Source organism: Atractosteus spatula, chromosome 2, assembly GCF_055471065.1.
Source record: "Atractosteus spatula isolate fAtrSpa1 chromosome 2, fAtrSpa1.hap1, whole genome shotgun sequence".
NCBI lineage: Eukaryota > Metazoa > Chordata > Actinopteri > Semionotiformes > Lepisosteidae > Atractosteus > Atractosteus spatula.
The window spans coordinates 14,082,619-14,107,063 of NC_142707.1; the positions used below are offsets into that span (position 1 = coordinate 14,082,619).

At 36.4% G+C, this 24,445-nt stretch overlaps 1 protein-coding gene across 1 annotated transcript; it reads left to right on the plus strand.

Annotated features, from left to right (window-relative positions):
* Positions 1 to 24,223, plus strand: LOC148839344 (putative flavin-containing monoamine oxidase A). The gene is made up of 12 exons (XM_088909218.1): positions 1 to 317; positions 1,186 to 1,273; positions 2,772 to 2,952; positions 3,682 to 3,796; positions 4,611 to 4,768; positions 5,176 to 5,265; positions 5,818 to 5,902; positions 15,853 to 15,953; positions 17,016 to 17,174; positions 19,417 to 19,503; positions 22,312 to 22,412; positions 23,382 to 24,223. Exons 1-12 carry the CDS (start codon positions 206 to 208, stop codon positions 23,713 to 23,715), a joined length of 1,611 nt encoding a protein of 536 aa, XP_088765344.1. The 5' UTR covers positions 1 to 205; the 3' UTR covers positions 23,716 to 24,223.
* Positions 24,224 to 24,445: the final 222 nt, after the last annotated feature.

The window sequence follows — 24,445 nt, forward strand, 5'->3', positions numbered from 1 at the left end:
CCGAGTACATGTTTTCCGGTCTAAGAGTTGTAAACAAATCCCTCCTCCCAGATGCACAATGTACAAAATGTACACTGTTTCGGTTTAATGAATAAATTAAATAAAAGGACCTAAACTTCAGTCGGTAAATCGTTCTATCGTTCTAAATACTTCCAGACTTGCAGAAATCTGTTGTTAAAACGGTAAATAGGTTTGCATCAACAAAATGGAATTGTTGGATGTGGTGATTGTCGGTGCCGGACTATCTGGGCTTACAACAGCCAGAGAGCTTTTGAAGAGAAATGTTTATCTGAAAATCTTAATCCTAGAAGGAAAAGGTGAAGTAGCCCTATTTATTATTTTTTACGTCTATGCAATCACTTTACTGTAACACTCCGAAATAGCATTGATCTTTTATTGTGTGTTATTTAGTTGAATGAGAGAACAATTTGTATAATGTTAAACATCCGTCTTCAGTGCTTCGGATATTCCTCTTAAGACAATGCTGTCCTTAGGTTGCAAATATTGCATGGTACTGTACAATAACTACAAACAACATTAAAGAACCTCGTTGATTACACAGAAACTCTGGTGTATTTCAGTGTCACAATGTGCAAAACAGTACCAAGTTAAGTTTTTTTTGTTGTGTATGTACAATTCTATTTTATTTTATTATTAATGATAAATATTTTCAAGATAATGTAATCAAAACTGAACAAAGAAAGCCAGTTCCTATACTGTATATATAGTGAATCCTTGATGTTCCCAAACTTTATAGCTTATAAAATATATAACTATAACTAAAATTTGATGAGAGACGTTTGTTTGCAATTTCAAGGCCACCTGTGAATGAGAGTAGGGAGGTATGATAGTTTTGTGGTGATGAACGTCACAGTTAATATATTCCACCTTTTATTTGCAACTTTTACACACAGGCTTAATCATAAAAGAAATAAAAAATAATCTCGGTAATAATAATAACAACCTTAAAAAAAAGGAATAAGTGGGAATGCAGTAAGCTTTTTTGTAAAGAACCATATCAAGAAAAACAGTAGGATTCATAGTTAAAATGGTTTGAGTCAACCACAAATAGTGAGTTTGTATTGAGGTACGAATGTTATACAGGAGCTCATATTTTACTTTGGAGCCTTTGATAATCACCTTCATGGCACTCTGCCCTTCACTTTGTTCCTGTCTTTGTCTCAGGTCGGGTAGGTGGGCGCACAGTGACCCTATGCCTGCCAGCAGCAAAGGGAGAGGACTCCTGGGACCTGGGAGGGCAATGGGTTGGCAGGTGAGTTAACACTGCACTGATACCCCTAACATACATGCAAGTACAATCAGGTGCACTGCTCTTGAAAGGCATAGTGCAGGTGAATAACTACTACTACTACTACTACTGCTACTACTACTACTACTACTACTACTACTACTAATCCTCTTTGTCCAACGTGGGACATAAGGCCACAATGAGTTCCTTGCACCATTTTCTGGCCTTGGCAACATGTTGTGCCTTATTTAACGAGAGATTTGTCCTAACCAGCTCTTCTTAGGGATGTGTGTGTGGATGAATATATTGTATCTTAATCCACCTAGATACATACCAGTGGCATCAGAAATTGTGTAAGCAGTCATCTGTTAAATATAGGTACTTTTATACATATTTATAATGTGCTTATTTTTGAAGTGCATAACTTATAAGTACCTAAGAGTCTGCATTCATCAATTTTTTAACTGTTTCATCCAATACAGGGCCTCAGGGGTGCCAGAGTCTAGCTCAGCAAGAAACAGGCACAAGGCAGGATACACCCTGGGTGGGACACCAGTCCATCACAGAGCACACACAGACATGCACACAGCAATGCTGACCACTGCACCATTTTGCCACTCACTAAGTGTCTGTAGTCATAGTAAATTATTTTGTAATTAGTGATTTACAAAATAAACTAAAATTATTCTAAAGACTATTGTCTTTTTTGGTTTGGTTTACCCAGAAACAACTTTTTATAAGCGCTGATCAAAAAACAGTTCTTAAACTTTCGTAGCGCTGTATCGGAACAGCCCACAGTACCTGTAAGAGACCACCCTGCTGCTCAGTGGAAGTTTGGATTCTTCTGTAGAATTGTCAAGATCTAGTTAAACATCACTAGTTTGACTAGTTTTCTCTCACTTTAATGTGGAAATAAAATAAATAAAAAGAAAAGAAAAGAAAATTCAATGCCATCTTGACACACTCATAATCCCTCAAATTAAATTCAGAGTTGTTCTGTCAATTTCTACTAAACATCAAATCTGTCTTTTCTCAAGACAATTGAGAGAACCTGTTATAGAAATTGAAGAGCATGGAGGATGCAAAAACTTCCCACATTATACCGAGATCTATTATTTTTTAATTTGTGAAAACTGAATTAAAAAATGAATTAGATCACCAGTTTATGCACATTGAAAAAATAATGTCTAAACTCAAGGCCAAATAAAGTGATACATTTTTGTTCTTCACTTTGCTATAAATCAAATAATGAAAAATAGAAAAATGAGATCGATCATAATCTAGTGATGCCCGAGTCTGTTAAAAGTGTAGTGCAACATGTCAGCCACTGTGAACTGCTATTCAGTTAATAAAAAGGGATAAAACAATATCAGGTAATATTTAGCACATTTGTCCAAAAAGATAGCAGACATGTAACTTTGGGTTTGATCAAGTCCTTTCATATTTATGTGTGTTACAGTTAATGAGTGTAATGATTATAAATTATTGTAAGATCTTTCTTTTCCTTCATCTTTGACCATAGAACACAGACACACATCCTAGATCTTATCCAAGAACTGGGTTTGGAGATTTACCCACAGTACACAGAGGGGAAAAAGGTATACCGGCTGGGTGGATCAGAGGCTGAGATTCGAACCTATACCTCCAGTATCCCACCACTTTCTTTGTTGGGCCTCATTGACATGCAGCTCTTGTTATGGAAGGTAGGGAAACTCAGTACGTTGAAATGGAAAAGTTATTTATAATGGAGCTGTTGGGGCTGTCAGCACTTCACTACACTACAGCACTACAGTCCTTTACTGTACCCCTATTGTGTGCAGGGGTTTATTTGATAACACATTATTGCTGTAACACCAGCCACAGTCATAACTGCAATGCTTTCATCCATTATCAGAGTGCTGATAACCATCAGAATTGTAGAAATGTATAACCGTAATCATGCCATTGAAAATATATTAAAGTACAATAATCAGAACCTTAACCAAACCTTAACCCTAAACTCAAGCACAGTCTTGATCACCCTAACACTTCCTCCAACTACAGTCCTGACACTCTGGTATACTGTACTACCCTTAATTACAACTTGAACTTTTATCCTGACTAAAACCTAGTCATAGACATACCTTAAACCACACTGTGCTGTACCAACATCCTGAACTTGTTCTTACTGTAGATACAATTAATAAACGCAAGCTATAAAGTGATTTATTTTATTGTGTGTGAATACATCTGTTAAAGTGCAAGCTCAGAACAAATATCGCCGAATCTGTACAGTGACTGTAGGCTAAGGTTGATGATATTCAGGACAGACAAAGTAAAAGACACTTTGCACTGCTGAGAAACTAAATTCTTATTTTAGCTGCAGAATTATACCATTATAAAATAACACCATTTAGTCCTTTCCCCTTTAAGTGCTGTCTGTTTCTTTTTAGATTGATAAGCTGAGAAAGACAGTCTCTGTGGAGATCCCAGGCTCCTCTCCCAATGCTCTGGAGTACGATAGCATGACACTGCATTCCTTCATCAAGAAGCACACCTGGACTCAGGGTGAGAGAAATTTAGCCTGAGTACTTTTTTCTAGCTAATGCCAACTTAGAATATTTAGAAAATTAAAGAGAGACATTATAAATTAATGAAATTGTAATAAGCTGCAGGGTGGAATGATAACTACAGAATTTTGAACAGACAAGAATGCAGTATGCCAGTACATTAAATGCAGTGCAGAAAAATATTTTTCTCAGTAAAAAGGTATGATGTTTGCTACTTTTAAATTGTTAACAATTTGTACTGTATATACCCATCTGTTATTAATAAACCACTTATGTCTGGAAAGGGTCATGATTACTACTGATGCAGTTATTTAATAATAATAATAAACTTTATTTATAGAGCACCCTTCATACATATAGCAGCTCAAACTGCTTTACAAACCAAGTGAAAATAAAATCTTAAAATTAAAAGATATATATTCAGTTGTAAAAAACCCCACAGTAATACAGTTAAGCATTTACATCACGCCCTGAATTTCACATCACATCTGAGGATTGTTCACTAACTTGCTCAGACTGGCACAAAATTGAAGAAGTTGCAGAGTCAGGCTTGAACTGAGAAGCTCTTTTTAATTATAAATAAGTCATTTTTTCATACTTTATTTTTGAAATTCAATCTTGATGTCTATAGTTTGGATTGATAAAAATTTCAATGCATCCACCAGTCTCATAATTCAAGACAAATACTGGGGTGACAGCTTTTGGTTAGCTGCCTTTAGGAAGCAAGCGAGATGCTGTCATCAAGTCTGGAATTTGTGATTCACTGGGTAGATGGCAGCTCTGAGTTAGTCTGGACCTTTGTCTGCCCTCAGAGGTGAGGGCTGCAATGGAGCTGTCGTGCAGGTCGGTGTTCGGCATGGAGACCTCTCAGCTCTCCTTCCTCTACTTCCTCATGTATGGGGCAGCAGCTGGGGGATTCCTCGCTCTGCTGGAGGCCACAGCTGGGTCAGCGCAGGAGTACAAAGTGAAGGTTCTGTCAATGGTTGGCTCTTTCAGAAATTTCGCATGATACATTTGCATGGGCATTGTACACTTTTACCAAATTATTCCTTGCAATTGACTCATATTTTACTTGCTTTGACTTTGCCTATGGGGATTTCAGTTGGTTTTACCATACTTGTAGTGTCAAAGATACTAAATCATGATTCTGGAGAGTGAAAGCCATTCATGTCTTCCTGTATCTAACTCAAAACCTTTAATAGTTACTAGTCTAAAACTAGTCTTTTAGCTACTATTAATTCAGTCTAGTAAATTACTAATTTTAGTCTTCAAGGGTTCAGGTGGAATGAACATTAATGGATTGTCAGAACCTCTGGTAAGAAAGAAAATGCTCTAGCTACTGTATATTCTATTTGCAGTCCTGCTTTTCTTCCACAGGGGGGAACCCAACAGCTGTCTGAGATATTAGCAGACCGAGTAGGAAGGCAGAACATACGCCTGTCCTCCGCAGTGACTGGAATACACCAGGTAGGAGAATCAGCACTGAGGAAGACAAGTGCAGTGTGAGAAGAATATAAAACAATACACATATATTAGTACTGACGCTCCCAATTTGTAAATGTCACAGTAGGTAGCAGGTACTGTATATGATGCTGTCACGTCTTCAAGTGTATGTCAGTCTGCAGATTCCTGCTGTTTCTAAGTAAAACAATAGTGCAGGAAGCATGATTAAAAAATAAAGCTTGACAACTGCACTGCATAAACTAAATAAAAAAAACCACAGGATTTAAATCAAAATACGTTTAAATTGCTTTTACACTGTGGTAACATATTTGCAAGAAGCAAACACATTACATATGTCCAAGCAACGAATAACAAATGAGTGTTGCTTCAAAGTGGAGAAAGGAGCACTGAGCATCTTTATAGTCAAATGGGAATTCTGAAGAGATAACATTTCCATTGCCATAACAAATGTAGAGTCTCTGGCTTTTAGGTACTGGTAAGAACATGTTCTGTATCGTGAAAGAAGAAGATAGTGGCTTCCTGTGGTCTGTATAAACATTTAGCTTTTCCCCACAGGATTCTGGGATTGTAGAAGTGAGGACAGAGTCTGAGGCTTTTAAATGCAAGACTGTCATTGTAACCAGCCCCCCTCATCTTGCCTGTGAGTTGTTTTTTGAAAACCAAACTCATGATAGTAATCCCCGTGTGGTACAGGGCTTGTGGCGATTTTCAGATGATAAATAGTTGGTGATAACATAACACGCAGATAAAAAATAGAAAAGTTTGAAAAAAAAAATAATGACACTAAAAAAATCTCAAGAGCAGTTTAGAATGATGTTGCTGAAAACAGTACCTGAATCATCTCTGCCTCGGGCTGTTTTAGTGTGACTGCACACTTTTTCTTCCTGAATTTATTAATAGAAAATTATTTTTCTTTTCAGAATGACTCAAAGTGGACATAGACACACACAAGACATAACGTGAGGTGAAAGTCAAAAAACAATGTGGTTCCACCTGTTATTCAGGTGTACACACAAAGATCTCTGAAGTGGGCAAGATGCTAGTTCCTTTTCATTACATGTACCTTATTGTGCCATTCACATCATGTATGTGCAAATGTATTTTGAAAAAAACTTGCAAGCAGCCGCCAGGGTGATTATCAGGCAGCACAAATGAATGGACACCTCATGCAAGAAATTTTTTTTTAAAGTACTCTGTATGACTGACTTTGATCAATGAGTTAACAGAGTGCTAGATTTGTGCTGATAGTTCGTTGTGAAATATGTGTAATTGTGATATTATTAGTTTTACAACATTCATAAACTAAACTGCATCTTTCAATTATTTGCTTTCAGGCACTATTATTTAAAATAACCTTTTTTTCAGGTGATAGAAGAAGGTTGTATTTCTTCTTTTGCTTTTCACTGTTGGATTAACCTTTACTTACAGTTTTCCTTTGCAGTCAGCACACATTGACAGAGCTCCCCTCTCAGGCAAAAATTAGACGTTTTTTAAATGTTGCTTTTTATCATTTGTTAGAATAGTAACCTATAGCCCCAATTTGCACTCATGCTCTAGAACTGACTGAGCAGCAGTGCTCCTTCTGAATGGTAACATCACTCGTGAGCATAAAAGGAGATATTATTATGTAATAAGAGAATAAAAAACATGTAATGTTAAAAACTAAAAACAAGTATTTAGAGTGACCGTGATTTTGCTTGATTTTATTTTGATTAATTTATATTGTCAGAATTTGTGATAATGAGTTTAGCACAGGTTATTTCAGTCTCGTAGCAACTTTAAAATCCTGTTCTGTCTGAAGGTGATGTCATGAGTTCCATGTTTTAAAGACACTTTTCAATTAGCACCTGATCAAGAGTTTGAAAACAAATGACTTGGTTTACATTCATTACATTATATTCACTTAATTTGTTTAATTAAGTCAGTAAGGTCTGAGATGGAATGAAAACCAGCAGCCATGTTTCAATGAATGTGGATCTTTAACACTACGTGAAAAATGCTTACATTTAACAAATTATTTTCCACTTAACATATGCTCTTCTGGCTTCAGAAATGGCAAAAAAGATGTTGTAGTTACTGTGTTACAGGCAGAAATAATTAAAACCAATATAAAGGTAAATAATTTTGTTATTTGTTGAAATATTTTTTTCAGTACATTTCTAAAACAAGACGGTCCATTAACTGTACCATGCTGTTTCTGAGTTCTGGTCTGCTTTAAAGTTTTTATTAGTATCTACAGTAGTAAGTTGTGTTGAACATATTAATGTGTGTAGCTGGTGGTCTAGCTTCTCTGCATGCCTCTGCATGGCTGTGCTTCTAAATATTTTTTCACATATCAGTATTTAAGTTTATATTTAACTGTGAATTAATTTTTAAGAAGTTTATGTAATCCTAGTTACATTTCATGCGGGTATCCACAAATTCAGAATGCTAGATGCTTTTTTATTATGATGATGATTATGATTACAATCTTCCAAATCAAAATAAACTGGATATAGCTCCAGAAAAAATCATATTGGTTGTAACTCATGAAAGATTATGAAGTAATTTTCACCCTGGATCACCCTGCTTCCTAGAATTCCCTTGACATGATCAATTTACCATCTACATACAGGTCTGATATTTTACATATTCTTCTATTCAGTCTTTCCAAAATTCATTTTTTAGGCATATTGGCAAAATCCAATATACCTAAGTGAGTCTCAGGAAGCCAGAACTGTAAGATGATCCTTCAAGAGAGAGGAAATTAAATAATAGGCTTATTACATAATTTATTTAAGGAGCTACTGTCATTTTAATCATTTCTATTTTTGATCTAAATGTAAGATATAGGGGAGACCATCAAATAAAATCATATAGAATTTATGAATTCCAATTGAATGAATGAATTTATGAATTTTAAAATTTGATTCTGCACAGGCCATATTTTTCTGAACCATAAAACCCAAGTCTGTTAAGTAGAAAAATGCAAGATAATTAAAACCTTCACTTGCCCAAGTGAAATGTAATTATCTAATACGTTTTATAAAGGGAATTTAGTAGAGACTGTTCAAATTTATTTTAATCCATATAAAGTATACTTACATAACCACCAGGTAACGTTAGTAATGATGTAATTGACTGCTGAGGATTGTTCAGAAAAAGAAGCTTACTATCTGGATATATACTGTAGCTAACATACTTAGTTGACTTCCTATTTTAATGCCTACAGTCTCTTAATTTGATCTAATAACTTCTACTAAATGTTATTGTACAAGAGAAAATAATAAAAGAGGAAGAGAGCGGTCATTTCTAGTGTCTCTTTAATGAAAAATAAGGTGGAATTTAGTATATTATACAGTATGTATTCTGTTGATAAAAATGCTTTTTTAGCTTCCAGGAAGAGCATAACAATGAGTATATGAAAGAACTGCTTTCTGTAAATATTTAAATCTCACTGCAATATCTACAGAATATCCTACTTGATCTCACAATAGGAAAAATATATTCTGTCTATTTGCATTCATCTTAGATAATCTTGAAATCCCCATTAAGTAATACAATGGGGAGAATATAAGCTCTGTGTTAAATGTTTACCGTGTTTAGGATTTTACAAATCATTTTACTCATAACATCCCTGACACAAAATGCTTGTATGAACCCTTACAGTTATAGGATAATAGATACAGTACTGTATGTATAAAGTTTATGCTGTATTGCAGGGAAACAATCACATCAAATCTGAGTCTTCTCCTATTCAGGTATGGCTGCTAATTGATTTAGCATTTTTTTTGTTCTTCAATGCCAGTTCTGATAGGGAACATTTTTTTCTCAGAAAAGAACTGCATTTCTTCTTTCAAGGGGAAATTTGTAAACCATGTAAAGTACATTCTGATTGTATACTTATTCAGCAACTCTTAATTCATTCTTGTTTTAAAATCAGTTCTCTCAAGGTTAGACTGGAAAAATCTGAATTACTTGTTGTTTTTTTTAATCATACTACAGTAGCTAATTTCCCAGCTCAAGCAACTTATGATAGAGAGAACACCATTATTTTAAAAGAATATACTGTAGTATGCCCAAAATACTTGAATTTGGTCTGTAACATGTTACATTTTATTTGGGTTAAGATATGAAATGACTTATCATTTGTTTTGTGATCACTGATATAACAAAAAATGGAAATTAAAAGGGTGTCTGACTTTTTAATTTCATATTATATTTCTTTTTAATGGTTTACTTGTAGCCAGCAGCCACATCACCCTGCAGCTCTCAACTGGCAGCCCACTGAGGCTAGGCAGGGTTGAGCCTGGTCAGTACCTGGATGGGAAACCTCCTGGGAAGCTATGGTTGCTGGTGGAAGTGGTCTTAGTGGGACCAGTGGGGGGGCACCCTGTGGTCTGTGTGGGTCCTAATGCCCCAGTATAGTGGTGGGGACACTATGCTGTAGTGGGTGCTGTCTTTCGGATGAGATGTTAAACCAAGATCCTGACTCTCAGTGGTCATTAAAGATCCCCAGGCATTTTGTCGACAAGAGTAGGGAACTATTTCCAAATTTCCCCTCTCGGCCTTTACCGTGGCCTCCAAATTGTCCCCATGTATGATTGGCTTGCACTTGCCCTGCAATGGTCTGGCGTCCTGTCCAGGGTGTACCCTGCATTGCGCTCATTGCTTGCCGGGTAGGCTCCAGCTTCCCGCGACACCGTATGGTATAAAGCTGTTTGGCAAATGACATGACATGACTTTTAATTGTCCAGCACAATACCAGATTTATCTCCCTATTAAGTAAGCTTTTAAAGTATTAAGACTGGTGTAGCTGTCATCTTTTCTAATTTAGCTTTATAACTATCTCAGTATCTTTCTCACAAAACCCTATAAAATTTGGGTCATTTAACAATAATGAGTCAAACCACTATGTGTAGTGACTAAGTGCAATTAGATCCGAGTTTACTTGAAGTTTTAATGCTGCATGATCTTAACTATGCATTTTAGAATTTACTGCATTTGAGATAATGACTTTAGATATAAGAAGGCAATCTAAGAAAGACTGCATTGTACTAAAAAAACGTCTGAAACATAAACCCCTGAAGTACCACCACACCAGTTCTCATCTGTGTGTAGGTGTAGTTCAATAGGAAACAAAACAAAAAATATAGCTTACTTAACAGACTATAATATTCTCCTACCTGTTCTCCCTACTAATTATTAGAAAAAAAGTATATTAACCCAAATCACTCATTTGGATGAGTTTATAGACTGCAAGACTGCAATATTAATTTTCAAAACTGTAACCCCCTCCAAAAAATTGATTAGATCCAAACCTTAAGCCTCCCACCCATAGGTGACACGTTCAGCTACAGTATGAGATTCTCCACAGCAGCTGAGAGGCCTGGCGACAAGGCCATCATATTACCATTGATTGTCATGGCAAGTTGATATTGCTGCCAGGAAGGCTTTTAATCTGGCCAGAGCTTCTCCATCTTGGAGAACAAATGGAGGACTTTGGAGATGGGGCAGGAAATTGGGTCCCTGCTCTGAGCCTTTGCCAGAATGAGACACTTCCACACCTGTGATCATAGGAGTGCTTGTGAAGTGAGCACAAGCAGCCTCACACACTAGTTCTGCTGATAAAGTCAGCTTCATACTGCTCCACTACTGCAGACAAATTGTTGCAGCATCACAGGATCCTATTCCAGGCAGATAGCTGAAGCTTTTCTTAAGTCTGGGATAAGATCCAAGCATTTACAGTAAAAGAGACCAGGGGGAGAGTAGATGTGTGTTTCATTCTGTTTTGCTACTATACGTGGAGGTGTGGTGCACTACAGGGTCCATCACTGGGGAGAGATCAGATGCATGTCCACGAGCCTAGTACAAGTTATAAGCTGCAGTATGAGCACTGGTTCTGCTACAGCGAATGCGGAATGCTGGATCACCACAGGCTCTGAGGCTGGAAGGGGGCACACATATACTCAAGCTGGCAATACCAAACTTCGGTGCAAAGCCAATTAGTCATGGCTCTAATATAGGCAGCTTTCAGATAGGAGCCTCAACATCTTTAGTTCTGAAGCAGGGCCTCACATGTTCCCTGAGCAGCCTGGCCAGTTGTAAGATTTTATGAATGTCTAGCAGTACACTAGAGTGTGGTAACCCAGAGCACATTGGAACTGGTGTTGGAGTTCGAAAGTTTTGGTAGTTGTATGGCTGTTACTGTTGGTTCTTAGTGTCTGTAGCCTCGTCAGCATGTGCCTGTTCAATGGGCTTTTCCTCTCCCATGTTGGGTGGCTTCTCCAATCCCTTTTGAACAATGCAATGTTTGCGACCTGGGTAGCAGTGTGGAAGTCCTCCGATAGGCTTATCTGGTTGTTTCTGAATGAAGTAGAGCACTTTGTCTTGCAGACCAGCATGGTGCAGTGTCTCCATGTTTAGAGGTTTTGGTGAGCATCTTGGTGATGCATCTTAGGTGAGCATCAGAGTTCAGTTGGTGGGCAGCTCAGGTGAGTTTTACCTGGGCTTCTGCCACCTCGTGGCATCATGGGTGACTACTGTCGTCTTGTTAGGGATGACTGCTGGGAACATGCCATACAGTGCCTACTCTAGCAGTGTGGTAGTCTTGAATTGCTGTACATGTTGTACATGTTGTACTTGTTCTGGAGTTATTAGGTTGAATGAATCCAAGGAATTAGCTGAAGTTGAGGTAATACTTAATACTTAAGTTAACTTAACTTATCTTTTCTGCATAATCGTACCTACTGTATACAGTATATGACATCTTACATTTATTGTAGATGTCCGTTGTATTAAGGTGCACCTTCTGATAAGGAGTGTCTTCTCATATGATAATGATATGCCAGTGATCTTCAGTGCATGTGTCTACATAAGAGGAACTCATCTTTGGAAATACAAATTTAACGATTATAATTACATGTGTCTGACAGGATACTACTGGCACTATCTTTGTAGACATTTATGAAATCTCTGTGAACAAGCACTTTAGAAATAAAATTAATGACATTAATTTAAATGAAGCTCTATAAAAAAATGATAAATATTTTTTGAAGTACCCTCTTTGAAGCTTAGATACAGAACAGACTCTTCTTTCTTCCTTGATGCACATACTGTACTTTCTTTCTTCCTTGATGCACATACTGTACAGTACATATGCCTACCAAATTGGCAAACATACTTCCACACCGAGCACAATAGTATTGCTCTGAGAGGGAAAGCATTTATCCTTTTACTGGATTTGACTTGTCAAATGTTGCTTTAATGAACGTTTGTGATACTAATGAAGCTATGCATCATTCATCTCAAATGGAGTTGATCCTTGCACGCATGTGGTTTAATTAGAATGACTGTCAGGGCTTTTCTGTTGATCTTCACAGCTTTGGTAACAAAACAGCTATGTAATCAGCAGTTTGTATTTTAATGATTTATGATTTTTGTGTTCTTTTTGCATTTTTTACATTGCTTTATATGGCTTTCATCACTCTTGGGCTGTTCTTGTTGTGTCAGCAATGAACAGGCAACAAAGTTCTCCCAAAGCAATTAAAATGTTTCCTTACAGCTCTTTGAAACACAAAGATATGAGGTGGCACATTAATATTTCATATATACCTTTCTTAGATCATTTCCCATTTGGATCACATACTGTAACATTTGTTTGCATTGTTTTAACTTTTTTAATTTTGTTTGACTTAAATCGACTTTTCTCTTCCTATATGTGTGCCTATTTGTGAGGAAACATTATACCATATGTTGCATTTTGGCAATGTGTTTTTTTTTTAAATATTTATATAAGGTTTGTACTTGCATTCTAATTTAAATAAAATGATTAAAGAATCACTGTTTAGAATGAGCAGTGTAACATGAAGGAGAGGCCGCAAGTGGACTACAACTTTGTAGAAGTGCTTTTAAAACTGAGACCTGTAAAACTAACTTTTAAAACACACTAGATGGACTGAATGGTCTTCTCTCATTTATAATCTTTCTTTTGTAAAGAAAAGATTTAAACATATTTTGATAATTTTGCCTTTTATTTTTTGATCTGTAAAGCATTTGGATGCTTGGATGTGCATTTGACATAAACTCCTTGCAGTATATTATCCTCATTAACCCTTAGCATTCTGTGATGAGTGCATCTCGTCCTGCACATCACTCTAGCCTTTACACTGTAATCAAATAACATGTTTAAATGCCAACAACCTTAATAATAAAACTATTCTAATAAAAACTTATAAAACATGTATTAAAGACCTGTTCTAAACGGCCTATCTGCACAGTCTTCTGCAACTTCTCCTAACATTCTATAAAAGTTATTTTTTTCTGTACTCTGTCAATATCAGCTGACAGAATTAAAAGACCAAATCAGACATTTTTCCCATAAAATGTATTCAAATAACTTTTTTCTATTTCTATTTTCAAAACACAATGGGAACACTTGAGAACAGACACCTCTGACTTCTTCCAAACAACCTTGTTTTGAATTCTAAAGCCTGTTTTGATTTTGATTCTGCCAATCGTATTCTCCGAAATATGAAAAGCCAGATCAATAAAAGTAAAGATGTCAGAGTCAGTTGCTTTAGGATAAAACTCCTTTATCCTGAGATTTTGTTTTTGAATGATCTAATGTTTTTTTTCATAATACAGAAACAGCCATAATATATATATATAAACAGATAAAAAACAGATCAGGGAGAGCACACACTAAAAGATACAGATTGTTAATATTGGAAAATTAATAACCTGAGAGCTGTGATTAAGAAAATACAGCTGATGACTCAGAGGTAATCCCACTAGTCACAAACAAAAAGCACATGACTCACATACATCCAAAAGTACTTTATGAACTTTTTTTGGTAACTCCTAAAATGTGTGCCATTAGATAGCAGGTACACTCTGCTTCAGCTGTGACAGATAGGGTCTCAGCACTAAGATCTGACTTCAGAGAGCATAGTTACAAAATGGAATTCTTACAAAGTTATAATACATTTCCAAAGTAAGATTAGATCCCAAATGCGCACTTCCACTTGCTTGTGTATATAAGTCTCACACCTGGGACATCCTTTAGAGCATCTCTCTCATAATCCTCCTGCCACCCCATCTACTGTACACCCCTGCAGTAGCACGATAACTCTATCCTCACAATACAGAGGGGTGGTCTGAGCTGCCAGTTCCGTCAGCCAGGTGAGCTATGCCAAATATACTCTGTATATCTCATCTCTCTATTGCATTTATTAGGATCTAACCAAACTACTGAATTAATTTTATTTAATTAATTTCTGTAAATTTGACCTCTATAAAATTATTCTGAGCTTTTGTACACTGGATATTTTGACCTTCCCCAGAAGTATTTTCACAACTCGTTGGCTGTGTACATTCTGTATTCCAGATGTTCAAAAGTACTACTATAGACATCTATATTGAAAAAACTGAAGCTCTCTTACATGGTTTCACATAAAGATTTTCCATAATAACATGATGCAGATTATTTAGAGATGGACAAGAGAGATTTCTTTGGTGACAGGTTAAGTGATCACTGCACATTATAGTTTCTGGTGTGTATACCATTATTACTTTGTATTACCTGCCAGCTTTGTCTGTGAAACTTGTTGGTCAGAGTATTCTTAAATTAGCACATCTTTTTGTGATGCTACCTGATTAAAGAAGGGAATTGAATTAGATTTGCCAACCATCTATTCTACTGATAACACCATTTATCTCTAGTGGTATGGGGAATTAGATTTTCTAATGATTCCAGTTTGTGGAAAACTCATAACTTTGACTGAATATGGACTGCCAGAGTCAGTAAAAAAATATAATCAGAGGCCGTGTGAAGCTTTAGTCTGTCAGTAAGTGTATAGACCTTCAGCTAGGGAACATGACTCATTGTGTGTCTAACTCACAGAGGCATAGAATCACATATACTTTTCCTTTTAAATTAAAACCCATTGATTTTCTTGGACAAGGTGAAGAGGAATGAGCCAAAGATCTCAGTGTCTTAGAAGAAAGCATGCATGTGGTACTAAAATACGTAGATGGCACCAGAGAGAAGTGGTTAGGGTTATGGACTGTGTACTGAAGTGTAATTGGGTTTCCCATGTGGTGGTGCACAGTTGGTCGAGCAATTTTGGGGTTGGGATGTGTTTGATTTGGTGTTCTTGGCTTGCTAAGTATCAGCAACTTGTGTGTCTTATCGGGTGCATGTGAGATTGTAGAGTATAACATACAGTACACAGTAAATTATCATAATCATAATTTATCACAATAATCATAATTAAAGAGGATTTTTAAATAACATGTACAGTTACTTTTTATGTTAAATTGAGTTTCCAATTAAATCTATAGAATTATGAGAGCTCTACTGTAGTGAATAGAGTGTATGGTAAAACAATATTCAATTATGTTGAAAACCTTTAATGTAAAACAAACAGGGAAACTGGAATGCCAGGGTTTCTTTGCTGTGACCACATGGTATCATACCTGATGACTTCAAGCAGCCATAGTGGACACATGTCAGCAAGTTACGAGTTAAATTCTTGGTACATCAGTGAGTCTCTTTGAGTTACAGTTTGACTGGTCCATGACTCTCACTGTGTCTGTTGTGATTTCCAGCCAAGATCCACTACCAGCCTCCACTGCCTGTGGAGAGGGAGAGCCTGACTCAGAACATGCCCATGGGACACATGATGAAATTCATCGTCACCTACCCCACAGTGAGTATGTTGCACAGGAGCCCTTTTAGATGCTTCAGCAACCATCTGTTTACTTTGGTGCCAATAGCCACATGTCTTTGTCCTCTCAAATCTCTTCACTGTGAGATACACAGCCATCACTTACATATCTAATTAAACTGATTATTTACCAGACAGCTGCCAGTAACAAAGTCTAACATGGATATAAAATTCTCTGATTCACATAAGCTTCATGCCAGTTGTCAGTGCCATTTTAGTTTCTTAGAAAATGTTAGCCGACAGACAGCTGTTAAAATGTTCAGTAAAAAACCTGGATAATTGCAGTGCTAAAACAACAGATAAGATTTCCACTTAGATTACTCCTCTTGTAGTCCACATGATTGACCTTGTGAGTCAATCAATAAAGGACTTTTCTTGCAGGATATGAATGCAGTACAGTAAATGTGCGTGATATTATGCGCCTATTCAGTTCAAGCTGACCAAAAAAACTATTAGATTTGCCTGTTTTATCATAGGCCACATTTACATAACGTAAAATATGTAAACATACTGTTAAACAAATATTTTAAAATCACAAGAAGAAGGCTATGGTGCCAAAATGTTGTGTTTCTCCTTTCTGTTTTTCAGTGTGGATTTAACCTGTACTTGTTCTTTTACATAAAAATATGATACATATTGTAAATGAGTTTTCTTTGAGGAACAGGAAGCCTGCATCACAACTAAGCTCTTTAATTAAATATTCACTGAACTGAAGTAATTTATGTATTTTCTCAGGAATAAAGCAGGTAATGAGTTGTGACCAACCCTAGGATGGGATTGAAACACTGCTGTGTATTTTTCATAAAACTGTAATCGCTATGGTTAAGTTAAAAAAATACTGAGTTAAAGGCTTGTGAATGTGGGCTGCATTCGTCACACTGCAAACAAAATGTGCCTGAAGGGCTATACAACCATAGGTCAGTCTAAATCAATGTTCAGTAGAGGAAAAAGAAAGATTAAAATTCACAGTTTTTTCAGCTTGAGAACCTTCTTCAGACTGAATTGAAGAAATTTCATTAAAGTGAAATATCCACTCTGCTACAGACATTCTGGCGAGAAAATGGCTTCTCTGGTGAGATTGTGACCCAGCCTTCTTCAGAGTGTCCTTTCAGTGTAACCTATGATGCTACTAGCACTTCTGGGAATCCTGCACTGGTGGGGTTTATTGCTGGTGCACAGGCTGCTGACTGGTGTCACAGAGAGGTGAGGGAGCCGCCCACTTAGTGCACACTGAACTTTTGCTACCATATACAGTATCTCACTTGGGGATGGAAATAAGATTCCAAGTTTCACAAGCAACAGGATAATGTACGTAACATACCACTAGTGGCTGATTTTTACTATCATTATTTAAATACATTTTCAAAACAAAAGATATTTTGAGTGGGTGGCATGGTGGTGCAGTGGTTAGCATTGCTGTCTTGCAGCACTGGGGCCCTGGGTTTAATTCCTGCGGTGCTATCTGCATGAAGTTTATATGTTTTCCCTGTGTTTGTGTGGATTTCCTCCAGGTGTACTGGTTTCTTCCTATAGTCCAAAAACATACTGATAGGTTAATTGGCTTCTGCAAGATTGCCCCTAGTGTGAGTGTGGGTATTTTATGTCTGTTTGTGATGGACTGCAATGGACTGGCATCCCATCCAGATTATATCCTGCCTTACACCCATAGCTTGCTATGGTGAGCTCCACAACCCTTTTCTGGATAAAGTGTTTTAGAAAATGAATGGATGGATGAGTTATTTAGATTTAAAATAAAATTGATGTGGCTGGCACTTTAACTAGGTTAAACTAGGCTATTTTAGCAGATTTAACCTATTCTGAATCTGCAGTACATTGAGTTTTTCCTTGCTTTATTTATGCAGGTGTGCTTAGACCTTGAAGGCAGTTAAAAATGTTGAAAGATACATATGATCAAAAGGGTGGTACTAATTTTTAACTCAACTTAAACTAATTCACTATTAGATTATGAAGTCAGACATATACTGTACAATAAGTGCAGTGAGGTCATTAGGCTAGCCCTCATTGGGATAGATTGTGGCACCACGTAAGCCTCAGGGCAGGATAAATACAGCAGTACAATAAGCAGAAAGGAGGCTGGGGGATCCAACAGCAGCTTCCAGCAAACAGCAAAGAAAGACATCATCATCATTAGACGACACGCTGTGTGAGTTTTCCTTTTTCAACAGACAACAAAATAGATTCTGTCCAGGTAATCTAAACACTAAAGAACAGAGCTCTACTGTGTATTCTTCCTTCAAAGAAGTTTGCTTTCTTATTTATTCAAGGCAATTCTGATGCCCAAAGTTGTGGAATCTTTAGACTAAAATCATATCTCCTTGGTTAGTGATGCATTATTAGAATATGGAGAATATGGTTCCCATTCAAATGTATGGATACATTAGAAAGGAAAATTAAGTTCTGGACAGGATCCTTTTAATTGAATAGGACAAAGGTACCCTCTTGGCCTGTTAAGGTGTTTTATGTTTTGCCAGATGCTGGCAGAATTATGTGTTCTATGCCTAGAGAAAACTGAATTACTTTGAAACTCCTAAAATTGTAAATATTTGTAAACAAAATAGTAAACAAATATTTGTCCCATTTAAGCTTATCTCCTGATCATAACTCTTTTATGAAGCTATGCTAGAGAAGGGGGCGAAACTATCATTAATCCTTATTCTATAATAACAAGCTTTTTTATTATTATTTAGAATTTTGCAATAAGACTTTCATTTCTAACCCTGAATTACAGACCTTAAAGGGGTTTCCACTTAGTTATTTATAAGAGTTTTTATTCGCCTTGAAGTGCTTTAATTCAATAAGTGTCCTTCATATAGGACTAATAATACTGCTTTGAAAGTTCAAGACAAAAACAGAGCAGACAGAAACACATTTGAGTCTGGTTGTTTGGCCCTGTACAGCATACTGGGCTTCCAGAAATGGCCATAAAAAAGGCTAGTATTTCTATCACTGGTGCATAAATCTTGAGAAAGAGATCAGATAGTTCTTTGCTTTAGAGAAAAGTAGTTCACATCTTTGTGAAAGTGTTCTGTTTTTTTCCTAAACTGATCAAAATGGAGATTTTTGTCCCCAAGCATTTAACTTTTTATGATTTCAATACAGCAGAAAAAGCTACAAGAAGTGAGGATTCTAAGGGGATCAGATATACTCTGCTCTCATTTCTACACAGAACTGTAATTCATCAGTACAACAAAATGAATGCTATGCTTTGTACTGTGAACTATAGTCCGATACATTTACACATTATAATTCATAACTCACTCCACACAATAGTGCTACATGACACACATGGCTGAAATTAAATTTGATAAGACAGCTGGGCATCATTAATAATTCAACAGTGTATTCATATTTCAGGATTTAGCTGTTGGTTTATGAAAAGGTGTACATTATTAGGTTAAAGCCTGACCAAGCTTTGCTTTTGCAGTTGGAGGACAGGCGGGATGCGGTGATCCAAACTCTGACAAAATTCTTGGGTCCAGAAGCTTCAAATTACATCCACTATGCTGAAAAGGTAAGAAGGTGAATGTCTTACTGCAACAACAGGCCATCAAAAACCTGGTTCTTAGCTCCCGAGTCTTTATAATTTTCTCAAATTAAATACTTCTACTAATAATGTCTTATAAAAATGAACATTTTAAAATTGTTGTCTTTTTGTTGAATTTTTGACACCCTATAACATTATTAAAAGTAACTCAGAAGCTGCATCTTTTAAATGTCTCATCAAGCATATTCAGCATAACAACAAAATGAAAAGGAAGTGTGGTCAAACAGGAGCACAATGGAAACCATAAGAAACTGGCAAATCAACTGGAAAGACAGAAAAATTGGAAAGTCCAGTGTTAGGGACAGAAGAAATGTTAATTCTAAACTGCATTACATTCAGATGTTCCATGCATCAGAACTATCTACAGCAGAGTTTTACATAACCAACTATTCCTCAGATAAAAGAATTGCATTTGTATAGCATTTGTCATGTCACAGGGTATTAAGTGTAGGAGAGGACCCTCTTCATTCTCCACTATTTTGTGCCACCCACCTAGGTGATATGGTAGCCAATATGCTCCAGGAGCCCCACTGCACAGCAGATCGAGTAGAAAGGTGAAAGTTTCTTCACCAACTGAAGAAAGAGAATCTTAGGTAGCCCAGATGGTACAAGCTGAGTATGGAATTTAGCCAGCTTGACGTAAGTGCCATGGGATCTTTACGGACCTGGGTTCGGTTAGTCTCATCTACAGGACAGCATATTGTCCCCTGTTAACATGTCAGGGCATTGGTTTTGGAAGTTCTGGTCCAGAGGGATGGGTGCTTTTAACTGGTCCTGCACATGGTTTTCCTTAAAGGTGCCATCCCAGCACCGTCTTGCTTATCTTCTGAGATCTGAGAAATCAGGCCACAAGGTAGTAATCTTGCTGTCATATAAGATGATCAAGCCATCATATACTGTATAGTACATAAATAAGTGATTCAGATAAAGTGTGGGGGTGATAATGAAAGGAAGCAGAATGTCGAGATGTTTTTACAAAGTTGCGATTATTTCAAATGAAGCCATCTTTCTTCATGTTGTTTGTTGCTTCAGTTACAGTGATCAAAATGTAGTATTCAGGGAGATGTGTGTAGGGATTGAAATAAGGAAGCACATTTTTACACAAACAATAGTATCTGGCAGACATTTTTCCAGTTGCTGTTGAAGATGACGTCCTAGAACCTTTTTAACAAATGGCTGCATGATATTTTTGGATCCCTTATTATTCCCTAGCAACCAAACAATGAAGATGAAACAAATGGGCTCCTCTGGTTTGCACGTTTCATCATTGTGAGAGAAAATGAAGATTACCCTTCAGGAGACAAGAAAAATGCTAATATTTTAATTTCACGCTAAAACATATAAGTATTAGTATATACACGTATAACATACACAATAAAAAATCCTAATCATATGACCTAAGTACAACAGGAGATTTTTTCTTTTAGAATGGTCAATACTATGAGTATAGGTACTGTATGTGAATCTGAATTATGTGATATTCATTCACACATGAATTTCCTGTAGTAAAACATTTATTTTTCCAGCTTTCAGAGGCAGTGGTTTAATTTCTGTTGTAAAATGGACCACGAAGAGGAACATACAGTAAAAAAAAGGGATTGACAGTCTTAACATTAGCTTTTAACTGTGAAAGATAGCAGCTCTTTTCAAGTGCGTAGTTATTATACTGTATAAGTATTTTTTTTGTACTAGCTATTCAGTAGTACATTTTACCTGGAAGGGAAGCTTGGCAAAAACATGCAATCCCTAAATATAAACAGACAGGAAACATAGAGGGTCTCATCTGTTTCACTTCAGGGGATTCATAGACACACAACACAAAGACACGAAGGACAGCACAGCTGTGACATATAGAAAACACACACACTCCACAAAACCGAGCTGTTTTTGTAATAACATTTCAGAGTTCAGGGCAATTACTTTTTACCCCTTTTGGCAGCCATCCACAATTCTTAAGTGTATTGAATCAAATTCCTTAAATGTTAAACTTTCATTTTATTCTCGAAATGCTCCTTGTTCATAGACATTTTAATGGAGTTCAGAAATGGATTTTCAGAAAAAAGTAAATCCCAGCTCATGGCACTGACCTAACTTCTTGCCCTTTTATAAATCCCTAACTAATCCTTAATTCCCTCACATTCATCACTTTGGGTAGAGATGTGGGAAGTTTTTTTATATATCCTTGAAACTTGTTTTTTACACAAGTACTGTAAACTAGCAACCAAACATGCAAGATGTTGTTGTTGTTTGTTGCAAGTTGTTGCTTATAACACTAGTTTACAGTTTACATAAGTGAGGCTTTCATTCGTACACTACTGGCATAAACCGCCCTGAGAAGGTACTAGGCAAGAAAATGCTGTACAGTATAATGAAAAATATTGTCTGTTAGAACTGTAATTCTAGCATACTGTAACAGAGAAGTATAATGTAGGAAGTCTATGCATTATTAAAATTAAAAAATAACAAGTCCATGTTATAAAATGGAGACAGACTTGCTTTTTATGGTGTCCAGAGGAGATTTCTTCCCACTCCTCCATTTTTGTACTTTAATAACTTTGTTTTTGTTGGCAGGGTTGTGAGTGTGTTGCAAGCCTGGGGCGAGGGTTAGGTGTTTTTTCTTAAGGGTCTCTGAGGGTCTTCTAATTTCTTTTCTTTATGGTTTCTGTACTTTATTCAATCAAACCGATCCTTTGTTCAACTACATAAGCTTACATTTCTCTTGTTTAAAAGCAGGCACTCATCCTGCTGAATCTAGCCCTTTCATGTCTTTTTCAGGACTGGGCCAAGGAGCAATACAGTGGTGGCTGTCCTGTCAATATCATGGTTCCTGGAATGATCACTTATTTCCATCCTAGCCTCAGAAGACCTTGTGGAAGGTAAACATTTACTGGGTGAACCTGATTGCCTCTTATGTGTGTTTCCTTGAAATTACTGTATATCCATCATCAGAGTGGAGCACATGCATTTTGACATAAAGATTGTTGGTATTTAATGTATCTGTATAAGACCTTTATTATACGAGTCAATGATTTAAGCTGATGTTTCTGAGAACAGATTGTGCTCATTGAAGGGAAGGAGAAGAAAGTAATGTCAATAAAGCAAAGTTGGAAAAGACCTTCACAACATGACTTTTTGATAAAATTAAACACCTGTTTGCTAAATCCCCTAACCACATTATGAGCTTTAGCAAATGTCATCACATATATTAGCATAACTAGTTGTTTGTGTAACATACTGAACATTTTCCTGCTTTTGCCCTTAAATATTTCAGTTTAATCTTTTTTGCTAGCTGAGTAGTTTCATTCTTAATGCAGCTATATTTAAGAAAGTGCTATTTAAGAGTTTTTTATCTTTGATTCAAAATAATGAATTTTCTTCGATGTTAACTTTATGAAACTCAAAATTTGGTTAAAACATTTTTTTAATCTGCTGTGTAGTCAAGACAGAGTAGTCTTATTGTTTTCTTTAAGTGAAACTGAACAGTGTTTACTTCCCAGTAAATTAATTACATGGAAAATGTGTGCACTGTGTCCATTTGAAAATGGGACCAGATGGCTTATGAGTCATTAAGCTGATTTTCTAGTCTAAAGATCAAAACATACCATATCCATTTAAGTTATGCTATCTATAAATCTCTCCATTCTAATTTGTTATTTTACTGTTTCTCCCATAATTTCATCCACAGCTGCTATTTTCTTCATCACCAGTTCATATATAAACAATTGGAATTAAAGCTTTCACTTTTACTTAAGAATGGGAAGAGAGTACAAAAGTGCAACGTTTTACAATGTGCCCTATACTAGGTTGGTAAGAGAGTGACCAATTTATTTTGTGTCCCCTTGCAGGATTCATTGGGCAGGCACAGAGACTGCCACACTGTGGTGTGGATATCTTAGTGGCGCTGTTCAGTCTGGACAGCGTGTGGCTTTGGAAGTCTTGGGACAGTTGTCCCCGGAATGTCTGTCACAGGAGGAGAAGGAATGGGTCAGGACATCCCTGGCATTCCCTGTCCCACACAGGGATTGGAAAATAGCACCTGGCTCTTCCAGTTTCTCTGCTTATCTGCTCCTCTCCACTGCCGCCTTAGGAGCTGCTTTGCTGTGGGTTCATCCCTGGCTCTCTCAGGTGCTTATTGAAAGGGGTCTTTCCATTCTTCAGAAAGCTTACGTGATGCAGTAGAATCAGAAAAGACATTGACTTTGTTTGCTTTTGCTGAGATTTATCAAATACTAAAGTTACAGATATGTGGCATGTTTCTTAAACATCTGGTTTTGTCCCTCCTGGTTATTACTTTCATATCAGATTTGTAAGTAGGTATTTAAAGATAATGCTAAACCATTGTGCTAATAACTTGAAAACATTTTCTTTCACATAACATTTGCCCTGTATTTAGTATTATTTAATCTCCTTGCAATTTTGTATTCCAGTTGAGATTGGGACATAATTAATTAGCTAAGGCTAGTCGCCCCATAATTTAATTCTTCTCAGCTTTAATTATTATTTTTTTTAAATTCTGTTTCACTGCATGTTTGCCAAGAAAAAAAAAGCTAGTTGAAATATGTTTTCAAAGCTGCAGAAACTCAGCATTGCTAAACATTTCATCAGACTTTGTTCCATTATGGCATAAAATATAAACCGAAATTCAATTCTCATTAAATTTTAGTTCATTAATTAGCAATAAGTGGTATATTCTGGATGATTTATTGACTGTCAGTGCTTTTTTTCCAGTTGCAGGCTGAGCAGAATACTCATTAGTATTCCACACATAGTGTACTTATGCATTTGTGAAAATGGCAATTTGATTATTAAGTTTTGATCAAAACAGTAATGTCTTGATATGCTTAAAGGTCAAATACTCTAGGTACTCAATGGAAAAAAGTTAAAATATTAATATACAGAGTACCAAAAG

Excerpts from the sequence above, each read along its gene's own strand:
- LOC148839344 (XM_088909218.1), top strand. The coding sequence starts at position 206 with ATGGAATTGTTGGATGTGGTGATTGTCGGTGCCGGACTATCTGGGCTT. Across the intron at positions 5,903-15,852 it reads CAGCCCCCCTCATCTTGCCT|CCAAGATCCACTACCAGCCT; the intron begins GTGAGTTGTTTT and ends TGTGATTTCCAG. Across the intron at positions 22,413-23,381 it reads CTCAGAAGACCTTGTGGAAG|GATTCATTGGGCAGGCACAG; the intron begins GTAAACATTTAC and ends GTCCCCTTGCAG.